The sequence below is a fragment of the Callithrix jacchus genome, chromosome 22, assembly GCF_049354715.1.
Source record: "Callithrix jacchus isolate 240 chromosome 22, calJac240_pri, whole genome shotgun sequence".
Taxonomy (NCBI): Eukaryota; Metazoa; Chordata; class Mammalia; order Primates; family Cebidae; genus Callithrix; species Callithrix jacchus.
Window position 1 is genome coordinate 443,409 of NC_133523.1, and position 26,862 is coordinate 470,270.

The 26,862-nt window shown below is 60.8% G+C and overlaps 2 protein-coding genes and 1 long non-coding RNA gene across 6 annotated transcripts in view; all 3 read right to left on the bottom strand.

Moving 5' to 3' along the window:
• Positions 1-1,942, bottom strand: part of SHC2 (SHC adaptor protein 2) — a 29,989-nt gene extending 28,047 nt beyond the window's left edge. Inside the window, exon 1 of the mRNA XM_035284067.3 lies at positions 1,435-1,942. Within this exon, the coding sequence (XP_035139958.3) occupies positions 1,435-1,905 (471 nt within the window). The 5' untranslated portion in view covers positions 1,906-1,942. The remainder of the gene's footprint in view (positions 1-1,434) is intronic.
• Positions 1,943-4,108: 2,166 nt separating this feature from the next.
• CIMAP1D (CIMAP1 family member D) lies at positions 4,109-11,844 on the bottom strand. Of its 4 annotated transcripts, none has more exons than XM_017967393.4 (4): positions 11,698-11,844; positions 10,303-10,410; positions 6,045-6,158; positions 4,109-4,768 (listed from the first exon to the last, which is right to left on the bottom strand). In XM_017967393.4, the coding sequence occupies exons 1-4, from the start codon at positions 11,807-11,809 to the stop codon at positions 4,248-4,250; spliced, it is 855 nt and encodes a 284-aa protein (XP_017822882.1). In that variant the 5' UTR covers positions 11,810-11,844; the 3' UTR covers positions 4,109-4,247. The 4 variants fall into 4 exon arrangements, with proteins under 4 accessions (XP_017822882.1, XP_035139959.1, XP_078217416.1 ...); XM_035284068.3 differs by lacking the exon at positions 11,698-11,844 and adding an exon at positions 6,484-6,574 and having other exon boundaries at positions 10,303-10,538; XM_078361290.1 differs by lacking the exon at positions 11,698-11,844 and adding an exon at positions 6,484-6,577 and having other exon boundaries at positions 10,303-10,377.
• Positions 11,845-20,857: 9,013 nt separating this feature from the next.
• On the bottom strand, positions 20,858-26,011 carry LOC118150221 (uncharacterized). The gene is made up of 3 exons (XR_004738213.3): positions 25,978-26,011; positions 25,290-25,501; positions 20,858-21,291 (listed from the first exon to the last, which is right to left on the bottom strand). It is a non-coding gene; the product is annotated as an uncharacterized LOC118150221 (long non-coding RNA).
• Between the last annotated feature and the right edge of the window lie 851 nt (positions 26,012-26,862).

Genomic DNA, 26,862 nt, shown 5'->3' on the forward strand with positions numbered 1-26,862 from the left:
GGTAGGGGAAGGACCTCCCGGGCTCAGTGTAGGGGAAGGACCTCCCGGGCTCAGTGTAGGGGAAGGACCCCCTGGGCTCAGGGTAGGGGAAGGACCCCCTGGGCTCAGGGTAGGGAAGGACCCCCTGGGCTCAGGGTAGGGGAAGGACCTCCCGGGCTCAGTGTAGGGGAAGGACCCCCTGGGCTCAGGGTAGGGGAAGGACCCCCTGGGCTCAGGGTAGGGGAAGGACCCCCTGGGCTCAGGGTAGGGAAGGACCCCCTGGGCTCAGGGTAGGGGAAGGACCCCCTGGGTTCAGTGTAGGGGAAGGACCCCCTGGGCTCAGGGTAGGGAAGCCTGAGGGAATCCGGCTGATGATTCTCCAGACACAGTCGTGGGTGAGGACGCAACTTCCCCTGGGTTTCAAAAGGCGTATGTGTCACCAGACCCAGGATAAACAAAGGCCGCTTCCCTGGTCGCACTGGAGTCCCCGCGGCCTCACGGTCTGTGCGGGCGGCAGCCCCTCCTGCACCCCCCCCCCCGCGGCACCCTCCACACCCCCCAGCACCCGCCCCGCACCTGCTCCCCTCCCGCATCCCCCACACCCCCTTCCGGACCCTCTCCGCAGCCCCCCGCACACCCCGCGCCCCGTCCCGCATCCCCCACATCCCCTTCCGGACCCTCTCCGCAGCCCCCCGCACACCCCGCGCCCCCTCCCGCATCCCCCACATCCCCTTCCGGACCCTCTCCGCAGCCCCCCGCACACCCCGCGCCCCCTCCCGCATCCCCCACATCCCCTTCCGGACCCTCTCCGCAGCCCCCCGCACACCCCGCGCCCCCTCCCGCATCCCCCACATCCCCTTCCGGACCCTCTCCGCAGCCCCCCGCACACCCCGCGCCCCCTCCCGCATCCCCCACATCCCCTTCCGGACCCTCTCCGCAGCCCCCCGCACACCCCGCGCCCCCTCCCGCATCCCCCACATCCCCTTCCGGACCCTCTCCGCAGCCCCCCGCACACCCCGCGCCCCGTCCCGCATCCCCCACATCCCCTTCCGGACCCTCTCCGCAGCCCCCCGCACACCCCGCGCCCCCTCCCGCGGCCCCCGGAACCCCGCCGCAGCGCAGGGCTCCGCCCGCGGTCCGGGAAGCGCTGTCCAGACAGACCACCCCCCCCCAGCCCGCCCCGCTCCCGGGCCTGGCGCGCCAATCCGACGGGGGCGGTGAAGCTGCGCACGCGCGTCCCCGTCCCTGCCCTCCCCACGTGACGCTGTGGGAACCGGACCCCAGCGACTCTCGGGTGGGGGCGGCCGCCGCGCTCTGGCCGGGGATAGGGGTCCGGAGCGCGAGCGGAGGAAAGATGGGGAGCGGGCACCGGGCTCGCGGGGTCCGGGGGTCCCGGGAAAGCGAGTGGGGGAGGGGCGGCCCCCGCGAACAGGTTCGGGGTTGGGGGGGACTCACCCGCACGACGTAGGAGACCCCGGGCCCCAGGACCCTGGCGTCGGGGTGCAGCCAGCCGTGCGCGGGCTTGTGGATGAAGCTGCCCTTCCGGATCCACTCCGCCGCGGCGTTGTCCCCGGGCCCGGCCGCCCCCCGCGCGCCCCGCGGCCCCCGCGCCCCCGCGCCCCCCCGACAGCGGCTGAGCGCGGGCAGGGGACAGGGCGCGGCGCAGCGGGGCTCGCAGGCGCCCAGGACGGCGGCCGCCAGCGCCGGGACGCCCCCCGGGCCCGCCGGCTCCGGCTGGGGGTCCGCGCCCCCCGAGGCCGCCCCAGCCGCTCGCGCCGCCGCCGGGCTGCGGCCCAGGAAGCCGCCCGGGGCCGCGAACTTCCACTGCGGCATCCGGGGCAGCAGCGCGCAGAAGGTGGTGGGCGCCTCGGGCTCGGGGGGCGCCGGGGGCGCTGGGGGCGCGCGCCCGCCCGGACCCTGCGTCATGGCCGCGGCCGCCCGACGGAGCCCGACCGGGCGCTGCGCCTAACGCGGAGGAGGCCCGCCCGCTCCGCCCGCTCCCTCCCGCCCCCGGCCCTGTGATGTCATCCGCCCGGCCCAGCGCGCAGCCGCGGGGGGCTGCGCCCCTGGGACCCCGGCCCTCCTGGTCCCGGCGCCTGGCCGCGAGGCTGGGGAAACTGAGGCCCTCCGAGGACACCAGGCGCTGGCCTGGAGCCGGCAGCCGAGGAGGGACATGGCTTCGAACCCAGGACCCCTTCACCGACCCTCCCCGCTGCGCCCCCCGACCCCGCCCGCCGCCCAGGTTCCTAGGAGGAGAGCTGGAGACGCTTACAAATCACATCCCTTCTTTCCCCTTGACTACGGGGAAACTGAGGCCTGGGGAGGCGCGGCCAGGGAGAAAGGGAACCCCAGGCCCTCAGGTTAGCCCCTCCCTCTCCATCCTTGCAGCCAGAAGATACCTCGGGGTCGTTCCCTAGTTCCTAGTGGGGAAACTGAGGCCTGGGGAGGGGAAGGAGCGCGGCCAAGGACGCACAGCGCAGCGTCAGACCCAGGAGTGAGGAGTCCTGCTCTGAGGCCTGTCAGCCTCAGTTTCTCCGGCTGTAACCCAGGGGAGCGGGCTGAGAGCGCAGCCCTTCCTCCCTCGCTTCTGGGGAGCCCATCCCGCACCAGCTCGGGCCTCAGCTTCCCAGGCCAGCCGGCTGCTCCGTCCCCAGCCTCCGGCGGCTCTCCCAGCCTCAAGGGTCGGGTCCTCTGCACCTGAAAACGGGGTGTCAGTGTCACCCCGGGACCCAGCCTCCTGGCCCGACTCGGCCGGAGCCCCCCGCCCTGCCCCAAGCTGGACCGATTGCCGGGAACAAAGGGAGGGGCCGGGACGCGCTGGCAGGTGGGGAGGGAGGGGCGAGGCTGCCCGGAGCCTAATCGATAAATCAGGGGATGAGATCACGGCCGGAGCCGCGCGCAGGGCCGGGAAGGTGGGGGAGGGGAGGGAGGGAGGCGCGCGCGGCCGCGATTGGTGTCTCTGCCCCGGCGCGCGTATCGCCCCTGCGCGGCCGCGGGAGGGGCGGATCGTGTGCGCAATTGGCAGGGGTCGGAGCCGCCGCTGGACTTGCGCGCTGTGTGTGTTACGCGCAGGGTGGACGCTGCGTCACGGCGCGTGTCCAGGCTTAGGCGGGGATCCAGGCTGCAGGGGTCCTGGCGTGCGTTTACCTAGTGGGTAAAGTGGGGTTCGGGTTTGGTGGCCCCACCACCCGGTCTCTGCCCGCTGCAGGCCTCCCAGGCCGCATCCTTCAGGGATACCCCCCAAACTCGGGGTGAGCTTCATGCTGGATGGGAGGTTTGTAGGGTGACCCAGGTGCCCTCCCTCCCTGGCACACAGAGGGCTCAGTCACACAGCACCACCCGTGTGTTTCTTCCTGTCCCTAGGAGAGAGTGGCAGGAACTGAGTCCAAGGTCCAGGGTTCAAACCCTGACCTCAGACTGAGGTGGGGGCTCACAGCATGTTCCAGGACAAGGGTCCAGTCTCTGCAAAGCATCGTTTCTCTCAGTAAATGCCACCTGGTCCTGAGTTGCTATGAAGCATAATTGGTCTTTATTAACATCCAAGACACAGCAAGCAGCAACCGATAGCACAAATACATCGAGCTCCTACACACCCTTCAAAACCCAGTTTTGATATTCCGTTTTCCAGGAAGCCTCCCTGGCTCCCCACTCCAAAGCTTCATTCCACCTCTGGCCTCCCCTAGCCCTGGGTCTCTCTTCTGGTCTGTCAGACCCCCTGAGCACTGGCAGATTATGGGTCTGGCTCTGGAGGGCAGCATTCAGGACACATTAAATAAACCAGCACGTGTGATGCAGACAGCTCCCTGGCCCTGGAGAGGTTTATTGGGTAAACAACTCTAGAAGGTGGAAGGAGAAAGGCACGGGCCTCAGAGCTGCTGCCTGCCTGAGTTTGGGCCCAGACCAGGGCCGGTGGCCACATTTCCATGAGACCCGGAAGGGCACGAATGTGGCACAAACCCAAGCCGTGATGGGGATCCAGGCCCTGGTGGCGCTGGACGTGGAGTTCTAGGACACGGGAAGCTTCATCTGCAGCCAGCTGCTGGGGAGGTCTGGAGGTGTCTCTTTCCTGCCTGGCCTGGCCTTTCTTCTGGCGTGACCGGAAGAAACTGGGGCACTGGAAGGAGACTCACCCTGCACCCTGCACCGGGCCACGGGTGGAAGGATCGGGTGTCCTAGAAGGACCTGGGACAGCTCAGGAAAGGGGGGGAAAGACGCCTTTCCCAGCCCCTCTGCCCACTCCCCGTTCACCGTGGCGAAACAGGCCTGGCCTAGCAGCAGCTGCCAGGCAGCCTGAGCCCCGCCAGCCGTGTGGGCATGGTGGCGGCCATGGTGCGCGCCCGGGGCGAGTGGCGGATGCCCATGGAGTATGCGGGCGCCCTGGCTCTGTTCACCGTGACCTGCTCTGGGCAGTGGGTGCCAGGGCCAGGTGTCTCCTCTGGGGGCCGCGGGGCCCGGGGCCGCCCCAGCATCGTGAAGGCAGGCAGGCGCTGGCGGTAGGCATTGGGGTCGGGGCTGTCGTACTGGCCCGGGCCTGGTGTCTCGGCGGGATCCTGTGGGGGGCGGGCAGGGGGTGTGCGGCCCGCCGCCGTGTAGCTGGGGCTGCTGGGCTTGATGAAGATCTGCGAGCCCCACAGACGGGGCATGGTGTAGGCATTAGGGGCAGGGGCCGAGGTGTCCAGGGGCTTCGGATGGAGGCGGCAGCCCAGGGTAAAAGCTGGGGGTGTCCGATGGCGCATGGGGGGCACCTTCTCTGGGCTGTAGGTCCCCGGGCCTGGCGTCACCTCCAGACCTGTCAGAGTGGGGAAAAAGGACGGCACTGGTGTCCTCACCTGCTCAAAGACCCAGCATGGCTCCCCCTCGCCCACATGCGCCCTGGAGTTGCCCTCCTCCATACACACGCTCTGTTGTCCAAGCGTCTAGGACTTTGCCCAAGCTCGACCCAGGACCAAGCATGCCTTCATGTTACACCTTCCCCATACCATCCACGGTAGAGCCCTCGAGCCCTTCCCGAGACCCGCAGCCTGGGCTTCCCCTCTCCGGATGTCAGCACACTGAGGTGGGGTGGTCGCACCTGCATCTAACCGCCCCACCAGACTGGGATCTCGGGAAAAGTAAAGTAAAATCTACTCCAACTCCCCAGCAGTTGACTGAGCTGATGGGTGAACAGGACAGGTAGGAGGTGAGTGGCTGAGTGAGGAGTGAATGGTTTGTGATCCGTAAATGGATGGATGGATGGATGGATGGATGATGAGTAGAAGGAAAAAAGGAAAAATTCATAGATGGATGGGTAGATGGGTGGGTGGATGGGGAGATAAATGGAGGGTCGGGTGGGTGGATACATGGCTGGGTGGATGGGGGATGGATGGGCAGATGGTAGGTGGGCAGATGGATGAGTGGATGGATGGGTGGAGAGACGGGAGAGATGGTTGTGTGGATAGATGGATGGGTGGGTAGATGGGTGGGCAGATGGATGGTAGATAGGTGGGTGGAGTGGATGGACGGGTGGATAGATGGTTGGGTAAGTGGGTGGGTGGGTGAGTGAATGGACGGATGGATGGGTAGATGGATGGGTAGATGGATGGGTGGGTGGATGCTAGGTGGGTTGATGGACGACCAGTTGGACAGGTGGATAGATGGGTAGGTGGGCAGGTGGATGGATACATGGATGGTGGATAGATGGATGGGTGGGTGGGCAGGTGGAGGGGAGAATGGAGTCAGACAGGTGTGTCGGGTGCTCTGGAAGGCTGTTGGGTGCCTGTGATGGACACTGGCAATTTGCCACAGTCCCCTTTCACTTCTCACCTCCTGATACCAAGGCCAGCTGCCCCTGGGATGCGTGTGTGCCCAGGGCCTCCATGACACTGACTCATTTCGCTCACTCAGGTCTCCCAGCCCCTGTGGGCACTGGAGTGGCGGCCCCTCCTCCAGGTCCTTTGGATTTGATCACTCCGAAGACACTGGAGTCTCTAAGGACTCCGAGGATAAGAGGGACAGGGAGGCCAGGGCGGGAGAGTCGCTGAGGCCTTGGAGGGGTCCCTGTGTGGCTGCATGGGTCCAATACTCACCCTGAGACTTGCTGCGGCCCTGCATGGAGTAGGCAGGGGTGCAGCTGCGTCCAAAGCGTGTGACTTTGGGGTCCAAGAAGTAGATGGGTCCCGGGCTGGTGTCCTGAGGTGGTGCTGCGGGGAGGAGCCCAAAGACCTGAGGGTGTTTAAAATGATGGCGCCTGCCCCAGCCCCCTGCTGGGCCCAAGACACTCCCACCAGATCAAGGACCGCCCCAGCCCCATCTCGGAGTGGTCACCCCGGGGGCACCGAGTCACGGCTGCCTGAACTGGGCAGCCTCAGGTCTCTGCTCTAACTCTGTCTCATCCGGCGCTTCTGTCTCCGTGAAATCAAAGTGGCTCCCGCAGGCTCTTCTATGCTGCTGTTAGTTGCCACCTCTGCCCTCTAACACCCGCGCGCGGGAACGAGACATAATCAGGTCGGGTGCCGCGGTGCACACCTGTAATCTCAGTGCTTTCAGAGGCTGAGGCAGGAGGGTCCCTTGAGCTCAGGACTTTGACCAGCATGGGCCACACAGCGAGATCCCATCTCTACTAAAAATCGAAAAATTAGCCAGGTATGGTGGCACGCACCTGGGGTCCCAGCCACTCAAAAAGCTGAAAGGGGAGGATCACTTGAACCTGGGAGGTCGAGGCCACAGTGAGCTGTGATCGCGCCACCGCACTCCAGCCTGGGCAACAGAGCAAGACACAGCCTCAAAAGAAAAAAAAACTGTACACAGAGTAAGAGTAAAAAGAGTAACTAGGCTCTGAGCCAGGGCTTGGGCATACGTAAGAGGGGCTCACGCCTGTCATCCCAGCACTTTGGGAGGCCGAGGCGGGTGGATCACGAGGTCAAGAGATCGAGACCATCCTGGTCAACATGGTGAAACCCGTCTCTACTAAAAATACAAAAATTAGCTGGGCACGGTGGCGCGTGCCCGTGAACCCAGCTACTCGGGAGGCTGAGGCAGGAGAATTGCCTGAACCCAGGAGGCGGAGGTTGCGGTGAGCCGAGATCGCGCCATGGCACTCCAGCCTGGGTAACAAGAGCGAAACTCCGTCTCAAAAAAAAATACAAAAGTTAGCCGGGCACGGTGGCGGGCACCTGTAATCACAGCTACTCAGGGAGGTTGAGGCAGGAGAATCACTTGAACCCGGGAGGTGGAGGTTGCAGTGAGCTGAGATTACACCACTGCACTCCAGCCTGCTGGGCGACAGAGTGAGACTCTGTCTCAAAAAAATAAATAAAATAAAAATCCTTGATCATAATCCCACACCCCTCCTTGGATGCCTGGGCCTCACTCACTTCAAATGCTCCCTCTGCAGAACTCGCCACCAGGACTCCGCGTGCTGAAGCTCTGATCTTCGCCTCTGCCCTGCACCTCGAACATTCCAGACTTTTCTTCTGCCCTCCCCAACCCCTGGCTGCCCCATGACAAGCGAATACGCCCTAGCTCATCATGACACCGCTCACCTCAAGGCCTCAGCCTACACAGCAGGCTCTGCCTGGAGTTCCATTCTTCTGGAGACTCCACCGAACTCCTACTCATGCTACAAAACCCAGATCCCATGTTCCATTTTCAAGGTTAGCCTGGGCCTTCAGCAAAGTCTGCAAGATCCCCACTGCACCAGACTTCCCAGGCTGTCTCTGCCCCTCTGTCCCAGGAAGTGTCCTGAGACTGGGGTTTGAACCTGGGAACTCAGATCTGTCTGGGTCATAGGCTAAGTTCTTAACAGTCCTGGGGACAGGGGATGCTAATGCCTTCACTGGCCCTCTGGGGCCCACTGCACTTTCCTGAGTCCCAGTGTGCTCTGGGATTTTTGCTAATTCTGAAGGCTGAGAACAGGCTGCGGCCCTGCCCCTCCCCAAGCCGCCCCTCCCCCAGCAGCCCCTCCTAGCAGGCCCCCGTCCATATAAATCTTAATCCCCACACAAGACCCTCCTTTCCACTGCACCTGCCATCCCCTCCACTGCATCTGCCGTCCCTTTCACTGCACCTGCCCTCCCCTCCACTGCACCTGCCGTCCCCTCCACTGCACCTGCCGTCCCCTCCACTGCACCTGCCCTATGCTCCCACTACACCTGCCCTATGCTCCCACTGCACCTGCCGTCCCTTCCACTGCACCTGCCCTCCCCTCCACTGCACCTGCCCTCCCCTCCCACTGCACCTGCCCTCCCCTCCACTGCACCTGCCGTCCCTTCCACTGCACCTGCCCTCCCCTTCCACTGTACCTGCCCTCCCCTCCACTGCACTGCCCTCCCCTTCCACTGCACCTGCCCTCCCCTCCACTGTACCTGCCCCCCCCTCCACTGCACCTGCCATCCCCTCCACTGCACCTGCCCTCCCCTCCCACTGCACCTGCCCTCCCCTCCACTGCACCTGCCCTCCCCTCCACTGCACCTGCCCCCCCTCCCACTGCACCTGCCCTCCCCTCCACTGCACTGCCCTCCCCTTCCACTGCACCTGCCCTCCCCTCCACTGCACCTGCCCTCCCCTCCACTGCACCTGCCGTCCCCTCCACTGCACCTGCCCTCCCCTTCCACTGTACCTGCCCTCCCCTTCCACTGCACCTGCCCTCCCCTTCCACTGTACCTGCCCTCCCCTTCCACTGTACCTGACCTCCCCTCCACTGCACCTGCCCTCCCCTCCACTGCACCTGCCCTCCCCTCCCACTGCACCTGCCCTCCCCTCCACTGCACCTGCCCTCCCCTTCCACTGCACCTGCCCTCCCCTCCACTGCACCTGCCCTCCCCTTCCACTGTACCTGCCCTCCCCTTCCACTGTACCTGCCCTCCCCTCCACTGTATCTGCCCTCCCCTCCACTGCACCTGCCCTCCCCTCCCACTGTACCTGCCCTCCCCTTCCACTGTACCTGACCTCCCCTCCACTGCACCTGCCCTCCCCTTCCACTGTACCTGCCCTCCCCTTCCACTGCACCTGCCGTCCCCTCCCACTGCACCTGCCCTCCCCTCCACTGTACCTGCCCTCCCCTTCCACTGTACCTGCCCTCCCCTTCCACTGCACCTGCCCTCCCCTTCCACTGTACCTGCCCTCCCCTTCCACTGCACCTGCCGTCCCCTCCACTGCACCTGCCCTCCCCTCCCACTGCACCTGCCCTCCCTTCCACTGCACCTGCCTCTGCAGCGGCCAGGAGCATCCACGCTGTGCTCTGGGCAGCCCAGTGAGATGGGCCAGGCCTGGGGAGTCACAGTCTAGATGGTGGAGAGGCCGGGGCTCAGCCTCACACCTGACTGAGCACTTACCAAGTACTGTGCATCAATGTGGCTACTGTTTTGTTTTGTTTTTTTCTTTTTCTGAGATGGAGTTTCACTCTTGTTGCTCAGGCTGGAGTGCAATGGTGCGATCTCAGCTCATCACAACCTCCGCCTCCCAGTTCAAGCCATTCTCCTGCCTCAGCCTCCCTAGTAGCCAGGACTGCAGGGGCACGCCACCACGCCAGCTAATTTTGTATTTTTAGTAGAGATGGGATTTCACCCTGATGGCCAGGCTGGTCTCAAACTCCTGACCTCAAGTGATCCACCCACCTCGGCTTCCCAAAGAGCTGGGATTACAGGAGTGAGCCACCAAGCCCGGCCTTTTTACCTTTTTTTTTTTTTTTTTTGAAGACATTGTCTCGCTCTGTCACCCAGGCTGGAGTGCAATGGCGCAACCTCGGCTCACCACAACCTCCGCCTCCCAGGTTCAAGCGATTCTCCTGCCTCAGCTTCCTGAGGTCTTCACCCGGTCCTCCCAGACATACATGGTCCGGCTGGGATCACAGGTGCGCACCTGGCTAGTTTTTGTATTTTTAGTAGAGATGGGGTTTCGCCGTGTTGGCCAGGCTGGTCTCGAACTCCAGGCCTCAAGCAATCCACCCGCCTCGCCCTCCCCAAGTGCTGGGATTACAGGCGTGAATCACCGAGCCCGGCCTATTGTTTTTAATATCATGAATGTTAACGTTTTGTTACTGTTGTAACTTCGACAGAAACTGAGTTGCACTTAAGCAATTTGCCTGGGTTCAAGCAGAAGGAATTGCAAACACAGGAAATGCACCTCCCTGTAGCTCTTTCTCCTTCCATTCTCTTTATCAGTGAAAAACAGAGAGGGACAGCAGCTTGCCTGAGGTCTCACAGCAGCTAGGAGGTGGAGCAGGCTGGAGAGCCTGGCCCTGCCTGCTTCCTGCCCCGCTAATGGGGGGCAAGGAGACCCCTCGGTGCTTCTGGGGGGCGATTGGAGGAGCAGGGAAGCCCCCCACCACCCGCCCACCTGCCTTACCCTCACTGGGCCTCCGGACGAGCGAATAGGCAGGGCCGGCCACCCTGGTGCAGTCGTGCTTGATGAAGCCCACGGTGGACGGCAGGACGTACAAGCCTGGCCCCGAGCCTGCATCCCAAAGCCTTCAGGTCACTGCCTGGGCCCAGATTCCCCGAGGAAGGAGACCCGGACCCAGCTCCTGAGCCTCAGCCTGGGCTTCCCTCTCCCTCCACGGTGAGGGCTGGGGCCTGGGGAGCAAGAGGCTGCCGCCCTCAGTGGACAAAGTGTGAGGCCGGCATTGTGAGTCAGACGCGGATCACAGAGGGAGGGCTGGGGCAGCAGGCCTCACCCTGGGGCCTCCCAGACATACACAGTGAAAGGCAGGGAGACTGAGCCTCCCAGAGATACAGGGTCACAGGTGGGGAGACTGAGGCCTGGGCCTCCCGGAGATACGGAGTCACCGGTGGGAAGACTGAGGCCCAGGCAGAGATACACAGTCCACAGGTGGGGAGACTGAGGCCCAGGCAGAGATACACAGTCGCAGGTGGGGAGACTGAGGCCTGTGCCTCCCAGAGATACACAGTCACAGGTGGGGAAACTGAGGCCCAGGCAGAGATACAGTCACAGGTGGGGAGACTAAGGCCTGGGCCTCCCAGAGATACAGGGTCACAGGTGGGGAAACTGAGGCCCAGGCACAGAGATACAGTCACAGGTGGGGAAACTGAGGCCTGGGCCTCCCAGAGACACAGGGTCACAGGTGGGGAAACTGAGGCCCAGACAGAGATACAGGGTCACAGGTGGGGAGACTGAGGCCTGGGCCTCCCAGATACAGGGTCACAGGTGGGGAAACTGAGGCCCAGGCAGAGATACAGGGTCACAGGTGGGGAGACTGAGCCCTGGGCCTCCCAGATACAGGGTAGCGACGCCATGTGTTCTGGCTTCTGCCGAATCTCATTGCCACAGAGACACCATATAACCAGCCCCGGCCCCAGCTTGGAGTCTGACTCCGGCTGCTTATGGAAGATGGGGAAACCGAGGCCGGCAGCCTCCGCACACGCGCCCCCCGCCCCACCCGTGTTGTCTAGGGCGCCTGTCCCAGAGGGCCAGGCTGGGAACACTGCTGCCTCCCGCCTGCCTCCCGCACGGTCTCTGTGGCTTTGCCCACTGCTGTGCCCATAGTCCCTGGCAGGGGCCGGGCCCGCAGAGCACTCAGCATCCGCTGACAGACACACTCAGGGCACAGAAACCCCACATCCACACCCATCCTGCCGGAAGGAAAACTGAGGTTTGGGGAAGGGCAAGGACTTGCCAGAAACTCCTGCCTCCTGCTGGACTCCCAGAACATTCCAGAAGCCCCAGAAGTGCAGGAAGTGGAGCAGGAAAGGGTCCCACCCGTCCCCCGCGGCCAGCACGCACCATTCTCCAGGGTGGCCGTCCCACAGGACTTCCTCAGGCCGGTCTTCGGAATCTGGCTATCCGTCATGCAGTGGCCCAGCCGTGGGGCGTGGTCGCAGCTGAGGGTCCCCATGGTGGGCAGGCGATGTCTCCACGGCACCCACGGGGCCCGGTGCCACCTCCCGAGCCCTCAAAGCTCTGGCAGCCACAGACCCAGGCACCGTCCCCACCTTCACCGCCTCCCACACCCTGCCACCACCACGGCCACACAGACAGCCCCTTGTCCCGCCCCAGGGAGTCGCAGGGCCCTGGCCCGAGGCGGCCTGGTCGGACGGACACCGGCCTGGAAGTGGGGCCGGGATCAAGTGTCAGCCAGGTGGCCGGACAGGCCAGGAGAGAGTCCGGTGTCAGCAGAGTGAGTCTCCCGGGAGCCGGTGGAGCTGGGCCGCGAGGGCCAGGGCCGGCCCCAGGGAACTAAACCCACAAACATGACACCCACAGTCTCGCTGCAGGAGGGCCTGGCGGGGTCAGTGCGGCGTGGCCCTGTTTCTGCACCTGGGGAGACTGAGGTGCAGCCCACGGTCAGACAGCAAGTTCACCTCTCTGGGAATTGCAGCTCCGAGCCAGGAAGCATTCATTCCCTCGTCCTGTCACTCGTCCATCCCACACGCACTTACTGGGCACCGACTGTGTACCAGTCTCTGTTTGGGGTGGTGAGAATTGGACAGGAACAGACAGAAAAGCAGCAGCTGGGGCCGGGTGCGGTGGCTCACGCCTGTAATCCCAGCACTTTGGGAGGCTGAGGCGGGTGGATCACGAGGTCAGGAGATCGAGACCATCCCAGCCAACGTGGTAAAACCAACCCCGTCTCTACTAAAATCCAAAAATTTAGCCGGGCGTGGTGGCGCGTGCCTGTCATCCCAGCTACTTGAGAGGCTGAGGCAGGAGAATCCCTTGAACCCAGAAGGCGGCGGTTGCGGTGAGCTGAGATTGAGCCACTGCACTCCAGCCCGGTGGCAGCGAGACTCCGCCCCTCCACCCCAAAAAAAAGGAAAAGGAAAAGAAACGATGTTCTCAGGATGTGGTCAGCGGACGCAGTCTGGGGCACATGAGAAGGTGCTGAGTGTGATGGAAAGGCAGGGCTGGGGCCCGGGGTGGTGATGTGGGTGCAGGCTGGGTATCAGCACCAGCCCCGCAGCAGAGACAGTAAAACAACCGTCCAACAGCAGGTGAGGGAGGCAGCCTGCAGAGCCTGTGAGAAGCGCCTTCAGCATAAGGGGACGCCTGGGCACGGGCCCCGGGGCAGCAGCGAGGACCCAGGCGAGGTGAGAGCCGTCCCCACGGCCTCCCAGAAGCCTGCGGCATTTAAACCACAAGTGGGTTTCGATTCACTGAAGACGTCGACTGTGTCAGTGCCGCGAAGAGGCTCGGAAAAGCTGCTGAATGAGATTCACCCTCCCGTCTCTTCCTTGTTCATTTCTGTAGTTTCAGGGCCCTTTCCTTTCGTGGTGTAATTTTTTTTTTTTTTTTTTTGACGGAGTCTCGCTCTGGGAGACAGAGACAGGTTTTACCACGTTGGTCAGGCTGGTCTCAAACTCCTGACCTCAGATAATCCGGCCGCCTCGGCCTCCCAGAGAGCTGGGATTACAGGCGTGAGCCACCGCGCCCGGCCCCGCAGGCATCTTCTGGTCTGGTCCTCGCGGCACCTCGGTGAGGGAGGTGCTGGGAACCTTCATCTGTTGTTACAGATGGGGAAACTGAGGCTCGGGGGGGCAGTCACATCCATCGAGTCCCTCAGTAACTCATCAGGGGATCCGGGACTTGAACCCAGGGATCTCTGAATCAGACTGAATATGAAAGCTTCTGGCTAAGTTCTCATCCCAGTGCAGCCTTCCAAGACGCTTACAGTCACCATGTGGATTCCCGCAGCCCTCAGTTCAAAACTCGAGCGCTCACCGCGGCACAGAGGCCCTGCACGGCCTCGTCCCCACCTCCCCCTGCCCCCTGACCTCTGCTGTGCCCTCTGCTGCTCGACTCTGGCCATCGGGGCCTGCCGGCTCTTCCTCGAGCCCCTAAGAGGGTCTCCACCTCGGCCTCTGCCTGAACTCTCTACCTGAGATGCTTGTGCCAGCAAACCAGCCCTCGCTGGTTCTTTCCTGGGTCTCGAGGGCCCCCAGCCACAGGCCCTGTCACCGCCGACCCTGGACACGCAATCTGCTTGTTTCCAGAGGCAGCACAGACTCCAGAGCCACAGCAGGGATCGGGCTGAGGAGGGAGAGAGGGAAAGACCCCACCTCCCTCCTCCCGCCAGTCAACGCTGCTCATTTACCAAAACCAGCCAGAAGTGCAGGAGCCCAGGGGTTCCCAGGGCCAGGGCCTAGGAGTTCTTCCCTCTCCGGACCTTGTGGCTCACGCCTGTAATCCCAGCACTTTGGGAGGCAGAGGCGGAGATCACCTGAGGTCAGGAGTTCGAGACCAGCCTGGTCAACATGGTGAAACCTTGCCGCTACAAAAATACAGAAATTTGTTGGGCATGATGGTGGGTGCCTATAATCCCAGCTACTTGGGAGGCTGAGGTAGGAGACTCTCTCGAACCCGGAAGGCAGAGGTTGCAGTGAGCTGAGATCACACTATTGCGCTCCAGCCTGGGCAACAGTGAAAGTCTGTCTCAAAAAAACAAAAAGTTTTCCCTCCACCCCATCCCATCTCACATCCAGGTCACCAGGTCCGGGCCACATCAGCCACTAAGGGCCGATAGCCAGAGACCTTGGTTCCAGCAGGGACTCAGTTTCCCCTCTGTGCTATAAGCTGTGACACCTGCCTCCGCTGCAGGAACACAGCCCTCCATCCAGGTTCCAGCCAGGACCCGGCCGCACCTGCCTCATTTCCCCATTTTACCAGGAGTGGAACCGAAAGCTAACACAGGGGAAGACAGACAGGATGGAAAGCCCGCCACGCCAACAGCGTGATGCTTAGACCAACGAGCTGGGGGCCCCCTCCAGCCACAGTCTCCCCCCACCTGATCCCGCCTAGATCCTATCAGCACTGTCCTCAGCTCAGAGCTTGTCCCAACAGCCAAGCACAGGGTTTGCAAATGAGATGCAGATGAATTCAACGCACATGCAGATGAGCCCTGATTTTAATCCTGTCTGAGCCACAAGAGAGACTAAATACCAACAGTGAGAAAAGGGGCGGCTGGAGTGGATGAGAGGCCGGGTGCCTGCCCCACGTCCCCCTGCCCAGCTGCCGGCCGCCACTGCCAGGCCTCGGTGTCCGGGAGGTGATGCCATCCGCGTTCCCGAGAGTCTTGTTCTCACCGTCACTGAGAATTCAGCCTGTGTTCGGGGCCGGGCCCTGCTCAGGTGCTGGGAAAACGAGAGAAGAAAAAACACACAAGTTCTGGCCCGGCACGGCGGCTCACGCCTGTAATCCCAACACTTTGGGAGGCCGAGGTAGGTGGAGCATAAGGTCAGGAGTTCGAGACCAGCCTGGCCAAGGTGGTGAAACCCCGTCTGTACTAAAAATACAAAATTAGCCGGGCACAGTGATGGGTGCCTGTAGTCCCAGCTACTCGGGTGGCTGAGGCAGGAGAATCGCTTGAACCCGGGAGGCAGGGGTTGCAGTGAGTGGAGATTGCACCATTGCACTCCAGCCTGGGTGACTGAGCGAGGACTCCATCTCAAAAAAAAAAAAAAAAACCAAGTTCCTCGTCCTCCCTTTCCCGTTGAGACAGGCAGGCAGTAAGTGGATTTTACATGCATGCAGAGGGTATGTCGTGCTGTGGAGGGAACGCGGGCGAGGGGGTGGGTGGTGTGGGCGTCTGCCATGTGAATGGGGAGGTTGGGAGCCTTGCTGAGAAGGTCACGCTCCTGCAGAGACCGGAGGAGGTGGGGGAGGGTATTCCAGGCCTACAGACAAGGCTGCACGCCCAGAAGCCCCGGGCAGGACCGTTCCTGGAGTGTGTGAGAACCAGCGAGGAGGCCCATGTGCTGGAGCGGCGGGAGCAAGGAGAGGGGGAGTGGGGTGAGAGGCGATGTGGAGGGGGCTACACAGCCTGGGGGCTGTGGGGAGCGTCTGGGCTTTTACCCAGAGGGATGTGGGGGACGTGACAGCTGTGGGCAGGGACGTGGCCCAATCGGAGCTTACAGGCGCCCTCTGGTGACAACTGGGAGAGCAGAGCATGGGCGGCACCAGGAAAGGGCGTCACAGGCTGGGAAGGATGATGGAGAAGGATGATGGGAGGATGATGAAGAAGGATGATGGGGATGGATGATGGGAGGATCATGGGAGGATGATTGAGAAGGATGATGGGGATGGATGATGGGAGGATCATGGGAGGATGATGGAAGGATGATGGGAGGATGATTGAGAAGGATGATGGGGATGGATGATGGGAGGATGATGGGAGGATGATGGGAGGATGATGGAAGGATGATGGGAGGATGATTGAGAAGGCTGATGGGGATGGATGATGAGAGGATCATGGGAGGATGATTGAGAAGGATGATGGGGATGGATGATGGGAGGATGATGGGGAAGGATGATGGGAGGATGATTGAGAAGGATGATGGGAATGGATGATGGGAGGATGATGGAAGGATGATGGGAGGATGATTGAGAAGGATGATGGGGATGGATGATGGGAGGATGATGGAGAAGGATGATGGGAGAATGATGAAGAAGGATGATGGGGATGACAGGAAGGACGATGGAGAAGGAAGATGGGAGGATGATTGAGAAGGATGATGGGGATGGATGATGGGAGGATGATTGAGAAGGATGATGGGGATGGATGACGGGAGGATCATGGGAGGATGATTGAGGATGATGGGGTTGGATGATGGGAGGATTATGGGAGGATGATTGAGAAGGATGATGGGAGGATCATAGGAGGATGATGGAAGGATGATGGGAGGATGACTGAGAAGGATGATGGGGATGGATGATGGGAGGATCATGGGAGGATGATTGAGAAGGATGATGGGAGGATCATGAGGATGATGGAGAAGGATAATGGGAGGATGACGGGAGGATGACAGGATGATGATGGGAAGATAATGGGAGAATGATGGGAAGGATGATGGAAGGGTTGATGGAGACGGATAATGGGAAGGATGATGGAGAAGAATGATGGAGAAGGATGACAGGAGGATGATGGAGGAGGAGGAGGATGAGAAGGATGATGGGAAGGATGACAGGAGGGATGATGGAGGAGGAGGATGAGAAGGATGATGGGAAGGATGACGGAAGGGATGATGGGAAGGATATGGGAGGGATGATGGAGGAGGAGGATGAGAGGGATGATAGAGGAGGAGGAGGATAAGAAGGATGACTGGGAGGATGATGGAGGAGAAGAAGGATGATGGGAAGGATGATGGGAGGGATGATGGAGAAGGAGAAGGATGAGAATGGGAAGATGATGGGAGGATGATGGAGGAGGAGGATGAGAAGGATGATGGGAAGGATGACAGGAGGGATGATGGAGAAGGATCGTGGGAAGATGATGGGAAGGATGATGGGAGGGATGATGGAGGAGGAGGATGAGAAGGATGATGGGAAGGATGATGAGAAGGATGATGGGAGGGATGATAGAGGAGGAGGAGGATAAGAAGGATGACTGGGAGGATGATGGAGGAAAAGAAGGATGATGGGAAGGATGATGGGAGGGATGATGGAGAAGGAGAAGGATGAGAAGGGGAAGATGATGGGAGGATGATGGAGGAGGAGGATGAGAAGGATGATGGGAAGGATGACAGAAGGGATGATGGAGAAGGATAATGGGAATATGATGGGAGGATGATGCAGGAGGAGGATGATGATGGGAAGGATGACGGAAGGGATGATGGAGAAGGATCGTGGGAAGATGATGGGAAGGATGATGGAAGGGTTGACGGGGATGGATAATGGGAAGGATGATGGCAACCAGACCAACTCACCTTCACCAAGCACATGGTCTAGCCAGAAAGCTGATCATCCACAGCAGCAAAGCAACCAGAAACAGAATGAGGACTCCTTTTTTTTTTTTTGAGATAGTCTGTTGCTCTGCCACCCAGGCTGGAGAGCAGCGGTGCAATCACAGCTCACTGCAGCCTCCAGCTTCTGGGCTGAAGTGATCTTCCCACCTCAGCCTCTGGAGTAGCTAGGCCTCTAGGCACGTGCCACCATGCCTGGCTAATTTTTTCTTTTCTTGTGTGGAGATGGGGGTCTTGCTATCTTGCCCAGGCTGGGCTTTAACTCCTGGCCTCAAGGAATCCTCCTGCCTTAGCCTCCCGAAGCACTGGGTTTACAGGCACTGAGCCACTGTGCTTGGTCATTTTCACATTTTCTAGTAGTTGTAACAAAAAAAGAGAAACGAGTGAAATTAATTCTAGTAACAGATCTTATTAACACCTATATCCAAAATAGTGTCATTTCCGCGTATGAAAATGATAGGTGAGAGATTTCACATTCTTTTGTTCACACCGTCTGCCCCATCTGGAGTGTTTTGAATTCGCCGTGCTCAGTGTGGCATGCCCATAGCTCAAATGTCCCAGCGTTCACCTGGGGCCTGTGGATGCTGTGGCGGGCAGCTCCAGCCTGGAGCACTGGAGCCTAGAGGGGCTTCCTTGGTCCAGTGGCACTGAAGCAGGGGCATTGCTGCCCCTGGGGGACTCTCGGCTGTGTCTGGGGACATTTCTGGCTGCCAGTACCAGGGGTGCTGAGGGCATCTAGTGGCTGGAGACGCATAATGCTGTTTCCCCTGAGAGAAGACCCCCCAAATGTCAATGGTTTCAAGATGGCAACGTGCTGTCTGTGGAGAGTAGTAACGTTCCTTTTAAAAGTTCCCTTTCTTGGCCGGGCGCAGTGGCTCAAGCCTGCAATCCCAGCACTTTGGGAGGCCGAGGCGGGTGGATCACAAGGTCAAGAGATCGAGACCATCCCGGTCAACATGGTGAAACCCCGTCTCTACTAAAAATACAAAAAATTAGCTGGGCACGGTGGCGCGTGCCTGTAATCCCAGCTACTCGGGAGGCTGAGGCAGGAGAATTGCCTGAACCCAGGAGGCGGAGGTTGCGGTGAGCCGAGATCGCGCCATTGCACTCCAGCCTGGGTAACAAGAGCGAAATTCTGTCTCAAAAAAAAAAAAAAAAGTTCCCTTTCTTGTTAAAGAATAAGTGTGCTAATGATTCTGTTAAGCCCTGTCCTACGTAGCCGTCAGACACGCCATGCTCGCGGGCACGTAGTACATTCTACGTCCTTGTGCTGTAACCAGGATATCCTTGTGCTCACAGGCGTGTCCCAGCTCTCCATGGCTCTTACCTGTTTAGAAAAGTTTTAAGTTGTCAGCCAATCAGGTTTTAGTTTAGATCGTGAGGTCTGGCTCCGGACCACGGAGATCAGACACAGCAGTCAGGACGACCCCAAATGCGTAAGGGATAAATGTGTCTGCTTTTCCTCTGTTCATTGTACTCTCGTGGTAAGACGGCTAGTGAGGGTCCCCTTCCTGCATCCCGGAAAGCAAAAACCGCGTTGCTGAGAGATCCTTTGTCTCAGGGCTGATTTTTCCTTGTGGCACCCAGCATCTATCTATTCCCAACACTGCCTTCGTAGATGGGCACTTATTAATCGCCCACTGTGTACAGGGTGAGGTCAGCAGGGCACCCTGGCACGGGGCAGGTTATACTCTACTGCAGAATGGCACTGCGGCCAGGACGGTGCCCACAGGTGCCACCCCGCAACCGGGTCCATGACCTTCACCATCGACAGAAGCAGAGGTCACGAAGCTAGCAGGCAGTGAACCCAGGACTCAAGTCCAGAATGCTCCTGGCCCCCGCGGGCCCCGTCCTGCCGACCCACGCCTGCCACTCTGGGCCCCACATCACCCCCTCCCCCGGCCACCTTCCTGTGCTGCCCCAGGCCCGCCCCTCGACGGGCACCCGGTTTTGCTCCTGGGCGATTTCCTGCGGTGAATTTCCCAGCCAGACCTCCTCCTCCGCCCATGAACCAAGGTTTCTGGATCAGGCACTGTGTGACCCCTGGTGAGTCACTCCGCCACTGGGCATCCGTCTCCTATTCTGTAAACGGGCATGTGTCAGCCTGAGTCCACAGGGAGGCTCTGAGGACAAGGGCATCTGGCCCCTGTTATCATGCAAACATCCTCTTCCAGCCTTCCCCCACGCCTGCAAATGGCACCTCCAGACCCCTGCTTACCTGGACCAAAGCCCCTGGGGCTGCTTCCTGACTCCTGTGCCCACACCCAGCACCCAGTCCTGGATCCCAAGCCCACCCAGCATCTGGCCACTGCTCTCCTGCCCATGGCCACGCCCCAGTCCAGGGCCCCATCATCCTTCCACATCCACACCAACCTCCTCGGGGATCCCCGGGATGCCTCTCCTAGCCCCAAAAGGCCACTCTACATCTCTGCCAGAGCCAGCTCTTCCGACGTGACCATGAGGAGACCTACACAGATGCCTGTCCCGGCTCCCACCTCGTCTAGCACAGGCTCCTCACCGCAGACGTCCACCCGCCTGAGCCCCTCACCACTCCCTGGCACGTGCAGGCTCACCCTTGTTCCAAAGACATGGAGCTATGAGATCATGTCAGGCTAAAATCAACAGACCGGAGTTCCCAGCCTAGGTGACCACCCCGTCGGGACTCTGGGCAATGTCCAAGGACATCTGTGTTGTCACACCTGGGAGCTCTTGGCATGGAGCGAGTGGGGGCAGAGATGCCACCGGGCACCCTGCGGCAGCCAGGACCACCTCACCCGGAGAGCCATCCTGCCCTCATGTCCACAGAGCCTGTGGGATCCCTGCAGCAGAGAGCGGCGGTCCGCGCTTCCTCCCACAGCTCCCCGGAAGCTCTGGGACCAATCACCCCCGTGGGGCCAGCTCTCAGATGCACAACGCCTCCAGACCCCCTGGAAGCCCCTGGCACCCCTGAGGCCACCTTCATTCCTCCACCCGTCAGCCGCCATCCTGCCCCTAAAGCCAGGCCCTGCTTTGCCTCTTGTGTGCAGCACAGGAATGGGACGGGGCACTCCTGAGACGCCTCCCCCTGCCTGTGAGGTTGGTGCTGCTGTTGACGACCGCTGTCCATCACTCACTTCTGTTGCTGGGCAATGCTCCATCCCCCGAAGATGCCATGATTTACTCAGAGCTTCCGGGCGGCTTCCAGCTCTGGACAACAGCAAATAATGCGGTGAACACACACGTCTCTCTTTTATTTATTTTTGAGACAGGATCTCATTCTGTGCTCAGGCCGGAGTGCAGGGACACGATCACAGAAATGAAACTTCAGGGCAGAGTGGCCTGGGAGGCCCCTCCACCCACCCACCAAAGAAGTGAAACATTAGCGAACGCCTGAAAGACGTGAGAACCTTTGTCCGGGTGCACCTGTCATCCCAGCACTTTGGGAGGCCAAGGTGGGCAGATCATGAGGTCAAGAGATAGAGACCATCCTTGCCAACATGGTGAAACCCCATCTCTACTAAAAATACATAAATTAACTGGGCTCAGTGGCGCATGCCTGTACTCCCAGCTGCTCCAGAGGCTGAGGCAGGAGAATTACTTGAACCCGGGAGGCGGAAGTTGCAGTGAGTTGAGATGGCACCATTGCACTCCAGCCTGACTCTGTCTAAAAAAAAGAAAAAAAGAAGTGAGGCCTCTAAGGGATGCCAGCTGTGCAGAGATCTAAGGGGTGTCTGGGAAGGGCATTGCCGTGCAAAGGCCCTGGGGCAGGACGGCACCTGGCGAGGAGGTGGAGGAGCAGTGACGTCAGGCTGGCTGCAGCAAAGTGAGGAGGGGAGAGAGGGGGGAGAGAGGGGGGAGAGAGGGCGGGGGCTGACCCCGCAGGTCGTGCAGTGCCGTGAACACCGAGAGAACACTGGGTTTCACCCTGAGCCAGGTGGGAGCCGTGGAGGAGGTCTCTGCCAAGCAGAGGAGGGCTCAGCCTGACTTCAGTGTGAAGGAATCCACTGAGGATAGGAAGGTGGCGGCGTAGGGAAGATCTGAGGAGGCGACCCACCGCATGGGGTACCACGGGGCCTGGGCCAGGGGCTGCCGTGGGATGGTCAGAGGCGAGTGCGTTCCAGGCCTCTCTTGGAGCCAGAACTCACAAGATTTTCCCAGATGCTGTGGGGTGAGGAGGGGGGGAGGGAGGGGGTCCTGGAATGGGAGGTGTGACCTGAGCCTAGAGGAGGACCTAGCGTTGTCTGCAGAGGGTCCCTGCTGTGCTCTTCCATTTACACACACCACACGCACATGCATTTACACACGCCTGCATGTTTACACCACGTGGGTGTACGCACAGACGAGGCACACACAGGCAGGCTCATACACAGAGACACACACATGCCCGCACAGCTCACAAGAAGGTGAACACACACACACACACACACCTGCACAGCACACGGGCAGGTGAACACACACACACACACCTGAACAGCACACGGGCAGGTGAACACACACACACCTGCACAGCACACGGGCAGATGAACACACACACACACCTGCACAGCACACGGGCAGATGAACACACACACACACACCTGCACAGCACATAGGCAGATGAACACACACACACACCTGCACAGCACACGGGCAGGTGAACACACACACACACACACCTGCACAGCACACGGGCAGGTGAACACACACCTGCACAGCACATGGGCAGATGAACACACACACACACCTGCACAGCACACAGGCAGATGAACACACACACACACCTGCACAGCACACGGGCAGGTGAACACACACACACCTGCACAGCACACGGGCAGATGAACACACACACACACCTGCACAGCACACAGGCAGGTGAACACACACACACACACCTGCACAGCACACGGGCAGGTGAACACGCACGCATGCACATGGAAACATGAAGAGGCAGGAGCTGGGTGGCCGGACCCCCACTACGCCCGAGGCATCCTGAATGCAGCCTCCCAGCACAGGTGCACGGTGAGCACCCGCTGAAGTGCGTGGACTGAAACTCGCCGATAGCTGGGATGACGGACATCAGTGCTGCAGCTGCTCCGGAGACGAGGCCTCCCTCTGCCACCCGGGCTGGAGTGCAGTGGCCCCATCACTGCTCACTGAGGATGGACAGGGGTGATCAGAGGATGATGGGAAACATGATGCAGCCTCGGCGTCCTGGGCTCAAGCGATCCTCCCACCTCAGCCTCCCAAGCACTGGATGGCAGGTGTCGGCCACTGGACCGACCCCAAGTTCCCACCACTGTTTTCCCTTTTTTTTTTTTTTTTGAGGCAGAGTCTCGATCTGTCACCCAGGCTGGAGTGCAGTGGCGCAATCTCTGCTCATCACAACCTCCGCCTCCCAGGTTCAAGCGATTCTCCTGCCTCAGCCTCCTGAGTAGCTGGGACTACAGGCGCGCGCCACCATGTCTGGCTAATTTTTGTATTTTTAGTAGAGACGGGGTTTCACCCTGTTGTTCAGGCTGGTGTCAAACTCCTGACCTCAGGTGATCCGCCCACCTCAGCCTCCCAAAGTTCTGGGATTACAGGCTTGAGCCACCGTGCCCGGCCGCCCACCATTCTTTTCTAAAAACACATCCTCAGGCTGCAGGTGAGGCTGCGGCAGCTGGGAGGCACCTCCCAGAAGGCCGGGTTCCACGGACGACCGGCTGTTTCTGTCCCTGGCACCCGGGGGACAGGAGAGGGGAGGCCAGGTGTTTGCGGGTGCTGCCGCCGGCCTGTCCAGGGTCAGCTCACGCTCCCGGCCTCTGTGATCTGCCACCTCCCACTTCCCCGAGGGCGCTCAATGCTGTCCTTTGTCCATCGACCAGACCCGACTCAGACTCACGCGATCTGCTGCCGCCCGCCCCTTTGTTCCAGAGGCTCAAACAACGGAGGCTTGTTCTTCCCCCGAGGACACAGAGGACCTGCCAGCTGCCCTCCCTCCTCATCCAGAAAGAGCCCGCTGTCCCCGTGGGACTGTGAGGACAGGACCAGCTCTCAGGCTCTACTGGGCACCAGCCCACACCTGGCAAGTCCCCATGAGACAGACGAGGACACCGAACTTCAGAGGAAGGAAGGGCTTGTCTTCCGAGGACTTGGGGGGCTGCAGAGGGGTCGCAGCGGGCTCTGCTGTCGCCTACAAGGTGGTACACACGCCGGTCCTTTCTCCCCTCTCTGGCTTGTCGGTCCCTCTGGCCTCAGCCTCTGCACTCACCCTGCCTTCTGCCTGGTACACCCTGTCCCAGGTTTGGCTGCCAACCCCTTCGCCTCCTGCAAGGCGCTGCTCAAATCTCTCCATCTCCAGGATCCTCCTTGGACCACCGATTAATTGATTAATTTTTTGATTTTTTTTTTCTTTTTCTGAGAGGCAGTCTCACTGTCCCCCAGGCTGGGAATGCAGTGGCCAGACCTCAGCTCACTGCAACCTCCACCTCCCAGGTCCAAATGGTTCTCCTGCCTCGGCCTGCCAAGTAGCTGGGATTACAGGCACATGCCACCACACCTGCCTAATTTTTGTATTTTTTAAGAGATGGGATTTCACCATGTTGCCCAGGCTGGTCTCAAACTCCAGACCTCAAGTGATCCACTGCCTCGGCCTCCTAAAGTGCTGGGATTACAGGCGTGAGCCACTGCACCCAATTTTTGTATTTTTTTTTTTTTTTTGAGACGGAGTTTCGCTCTTGTTCCCCAGACTGGAGTGCAATGGCGCGATCTCGGCTCATCGCAACCTCCGCCTCCTGGGTTCAAGCAATTCTCCCGCCTCAGCCTCCACAGTAGCTGGGATTACAGTCAGGCGCCACCATGCCCAGCTAATTTTTTTGTATTTTTAGTAGAGACGGGGTTTCACCAAGTTGACCAGGATGGTCTCGATCTCTTGACCTCGTGATCCACCCGCCTCGGCCTCCCAAAGTGCTGGGATTACAGGCGTGAGCCACGGCGCCCGGCCTATCTGGACCACCGATTTGATTCTACAACCTGCCCATCCGCACCCCTGTCCCCCTTCCCTGCCTTTTCCTTTGTCCAGCAGCACTTTGCACCCCTCTGCCAGTGCAGTGGCGGCTGGAGCTGATGATACCGTGAAGTCTGCAGGGATCTGGGCACTGCTGGTTCGCTCACGCTCGCAGCAGCGATGGAAGCATTTACCAAGCAGGGGGCGGCGTGCGCCGCAGTGGAGAGCCAGTGGTCCGTCATTTCTCAGCGCACACTGCCTTGGTATCAGGCCCGGGTTCGTGGCATAATAATTAGCCCGGATCAGGTACAGGTTCGTGGCATAATAATTAGCCCGGATCAGGCCCGGATTCGTGGCATAATAATTAGCCCGGATCAGGTACAGGTTCGTGGCATAATAATTAGCCCGGATCAGGCCCGGATTCGTGGCATAATAATTAGCCCGGATCAGGTACAGGTTCGTGGCATAATAATGAGCCCGGATCAGGCCCGGGTTCGTGGCATAATAATGAGCCCGGATCAGGCCCGGGTTCGTGGCATAATAATTAGCCCGGCTTTGGGTCTCTCTTCCCATCCGCTCCCTAGAATGTGAGCAGCCCCGGCGCCCCACAGTGGGAACGGGAGGAGACCGACACAGCCGGGGCCTCCCCTCCAACACCCCGACCCCCGCAGCAGACCCGGGGGCTGAGGTCTGCCCACCTTGCACTCTGCTGTCTCCTTGGCACCGGAAACAACGCTTGGCATGCAGCAGGCACTCAATAAAGATCCGCTGGCCGGCGCGTGACGCGTGTCTGTAGCACCAACACTTTGGGAGGTCGAGGCGGGAGGATCGCTTGAGCTCTTGGGAGGAAGAGGTGGCGGTGAGCCAAGATCGCGCCGCTGCTCTCCAGCCTGGGCCACAAAGTGAGATCCTGTGTCAAAATAATAACAAGCGTGAGGCAGATGGATCACCTGAGGTCACGAGTTCGAGACCAGCCTGGCCAGCGTTGCGAAATTCCATCTCTACTAAAAATACCAAAAAAAAAAAAAATGCGGGGCGCGGTGGCTCCCGTCTGTGATTCCCAGCACTTTGGGAGGCCAAGGCGGGTGGATCACCTGAGGTCAGGAGTTCGAGACCAGCCTGGCATGCATGGTGAAACCCCGTCTCTACTAAAAATACAAAAAAAAAAAAAAATTAAAAAATTAAAAATAATAATAATAAGCCAAGCGTGGTGGCGCGCGCCTGTGGTCCCAGCTACTCAGGAGGCTGAGGCAGGAGAATCGCTTGAACCCGGGAGGCGGAGGTTGCGGCGAGCCGAGATCGCGCCATTGCACTCCGGCCTGGGGACAGAGCGCGACTCCGTGTCAAATAAATAAATAACAACAAACAAATCTGTGTTGAACTAACGGGCGCCCCGGTCGCTGGCGCTGCCGTGACTGGCGTCGGGCGTCGGGCGTCAGGCGCCCCAGACAAGCGCAGCCCGGGCGCCCCCCCGTGGGAACGCGAGGAGACCGACCACGTGGCGAGCCAGCCGCGAGCTCGGAGGACCGCGGGCTAGAGGGGCCGCGCCGCCGCGCAAAGCCTTGTGGGCCACGGGTCCCGGCGCCCTGCGCCCCGGGGCATGGCGGGAGTTGTGGTCCTGTTACGCGCTGGCGCGGGGGCTGCCGGGAGCTGTGGGCGGGGGTTTGGGGGGACAGGAGCAGGGAGCGGGACCCGCGAAAAGGTGGAGAAGCGGCTGGTCCGCTGCGCCCCGCGGGTCGAGAAGGTCGTCGGTTGGGACCGTGGCGCTGTGAGTGCTGAGCGCGGCCCCGACCTCCGACCTCTGACCCCTGACCCCTGACCTGCCCTCAGTGCAGAGCCGAGGGCGGTGGCCCAGCCCCACACCTTTCCCGACCGGGCCGGGTGCAGCCCGGTGTCCTGCGCCCCAAACGGGCTCCGTGCGGCCGTCGGGCCTGGGGGTGACTGTGCCCGGCCCCAGCGCGCCCTGCTTACAGCCAGGCCCGGACCCGCAGCCCTCGGCCCGCGCTTTCCCACGCCTTCCCGCGCTTTCCCACGCCCGGGGCCCGACACACCTGGCGCCATCCTCGGGGGCGGAGCCGGCCGCGTACCCTGCCTCCCCCTAGTTCGAGGCCAGGGTCTCCCCCTTCCCGGTCCTGACAACCGCACATGTCCCCAGATGCCAGGTGAGGGTTTGTGTTTCCTGGGGTCGGGATGGCCGCCGGTGAGAACCACCCTCCGAGCCCCTTGGGGGCGAGGGGCAGGGGGAGAGTGCGCTCGGGGTGTCCAGGGCTC